Genomic DNA, 2,000 nt, shown 5'->3' on the forward strand with positions numbered 1-2,000 from the left:
TTTAATGACTAAACTGCAGTGAAATGGAAAATAATAGTGATAATACATGTGTAAGTGAGTGATGCTGCTCCCCACCCGATGGTCAAGGCTCTGGCCGTTCCCAGAGCAAGGAGAGTCCCCAAACCTTAATCCCAGAATAGAGAGAACTCTAGAAGACCTCCCTGCAGGCAGCAGAGGGGCTGAAAAGGCCTTGGGCTGACCTGGCAACACCTCTAAACATCCCTGGTATCAGTCTTCTTCTTAGAACAAGTCCCAAACGCAGCCCCAGTGCTAGCTGGAGTCTTAATCCTGAACCTAAGATCAAATCCCAGACAGGAGGAGCTGGGAAGGGAGCACAGCCCCAGTTACCAGCCCAGGATTCGATCTTAGGTTTAGGACTGAGACCCAACATGGCCAGTGGTCTGTTCTGTATCATATCCTGCCCAGGACAGAGGTGAGGGCTCTCCGGAAGCTCATCCCTTTTTCTCTGGCTCATCTTGCTCCAGGTGGTTCCCTCTCCCAGGAATGGGGGAGAGAGAATTAAAGGGAAAAAAAAAAAACCACCTCATGGGTTGAGATAAGAACAATTTAATAACTTAACTACAATAATGTTGAAAATAAAAATATACAAATGAGGGATACACAGTGACACTGCTCACCACCCAATGACCAAGGCTCAGCCCGTTCCCGGCTAATGATCCTGGAGCAGGGAGAGTCCCGAAACTGCAATCCTGGAATGGAGATAAGGGCCCGAGTGTCCAAGAGACCAAAACAACCCAGAGGGAGACAACCCGGAGCAAGAGAGAGAACGTCCGGAGAGATCCTCACCTCTATCCTGGGCATGATATGGAGTAGACCACTGGCCAGTTCGGGTCTCAATCCTAAACCTGAAGTTAAATCTGTCCCAGACAGTTCCTGAAGGTCCTGCAGGAGCTTTGCGTGAAAACCAAGAGCAGTGTATCCCCCACTGATGGTGTTTCGTTCTCTCCTCAGATCCCTGAAGACCCAGCGCAGAGACGGCTCCGGGAACTTGCCCTGCTGAGCACACGGCTGCAGCAGGTTCACCCCAACGTCCTGGCCAAAGTGCTCAAGCAGGGAACAGTCTTCCAGAACGAGGAGATCGTGGTGATCAACAAACCCTACGGCCTCCCCGTGCACGGTGAGGAAAAAAAAAACAGCTGGGCCGCATCCGTGCCGATGCTGGAGAGGGGGAAATTTAAATGTCTCCGTGGCGCTGGTGGGGAGTTCTCCATCTTTATCCTCCCTGTGCTGAGGTTTTCCTTCCCGGGGAGAGGTGCGAGGAGTTTGTCACCAGTAGATCACAGCGTTTGTCTGGTGTTTTGGGGATAATTTAAGGTCCACGGGGAGGTGAACGTCTCCCCTGATTGCCTCACGTGTGGGTTCCGCAGGCGGCCCCGGTGTCAAGAATTGCATCGCCGACGTGTTGCCGATTTTGGCCAAAATGTTGGAGAACATGAAAGCCGAACCCCTCCACCTCTGCCACCGGCTGGACAAAGAGACCACAGGCGTGATGGTGCTGGCGCGGAACAAGGAGACGGCGGACAGGATCCGGCTTCTCTTCAAAACGCGGCAGGTGGAGAAGATCTACTGGTAGGACTGGTTTCGGTGGGCTTCGAAGGGGCCAGAGGGTTTGAAAAAGGGGTGAAGGGGACGTGGGGCTCACCCCGCAGATCTCTGCTTTCCCTCCCCAGGGCGATTATTGTGGGCGATCCCGACCCCACCGAGGGCGTGGTGGAGATCCCCATGGTGGAGAAGGAGGTGCGAAGCCACCAGTCGCACTACAAGGTGACCCGCGCATCCCCTCCTTCCGTCCTCGCGTGTGCCTTCACCCCCTTCCTCCGGGCTCACCCTCTTGCTGCTGTTTTCAGATGACTCTGGCCCCCAATTATCGCCTGTCTCCAGAGGACGGAAAAGTGGTGAAAATCCGTAAAAACCGCGATGCCGAAAGCGCCGTGACGCGGTATCGCCGCCTGGCCAGCTCTTCTGCCTGCTCACTCCTG

The 2,000-nt window shown here is 54.4% G+C and overlaps 1 protein-coding gene across 1 annotated transcript in view; it reads left to right on the forward strand.

Annotated features, from left to right (window-relative positions):
- Nucleotides 1-972: 972 nt before the first annotated feature.
- The window catches only part of RPUSD4 (RNA pseudouridylate synthase domain containing 4), a gene marked incomplete at its 5' end in the record, with an annotated part of 1,738 nt that continues 710 nt past the window's right edge, over nucleotides 973-2,000 (forward strand). Inside the window, 4 exons of the mRNA XM_010075189.1 lie at nucleotides 973-1,138; nucleotides 1,389-1,590; nucleotides 1,692-1,785; nucleotides 1,869-1,996. Of these exons, the coding sequence (XP_010073491.1) occupies nucleotides 973-1,138; nucleotides 1,389-1,590; nucleotides 1,692-1,785; nucleotides 1,869-1,996 (590 nt within the window). The remainder of the gene's footprint in view (nucleotides 1,139-1,388; nucleotides 1,591-1,691; nucleotides 1,786-1,868; nucleotides 1,997-2,000) is intronic.

This window comes from Pterocles gutturalis, unplaced genomic scaffold (assembly GCF_000699245.1).
Source record: "Pterocles gutturalis isolate BGI_N339 unplaced genomic scaffold, ASM69924v1 scaffold12367, whole genome shotgun sequence".
Classification (NCBI taxonomy): domain Eukaryota; kingdom Metazoa; phylum Chordata; class Aves; order Pterocliformes; family Pteroclidae; genus Pterocles; species Pterocles gutturalis.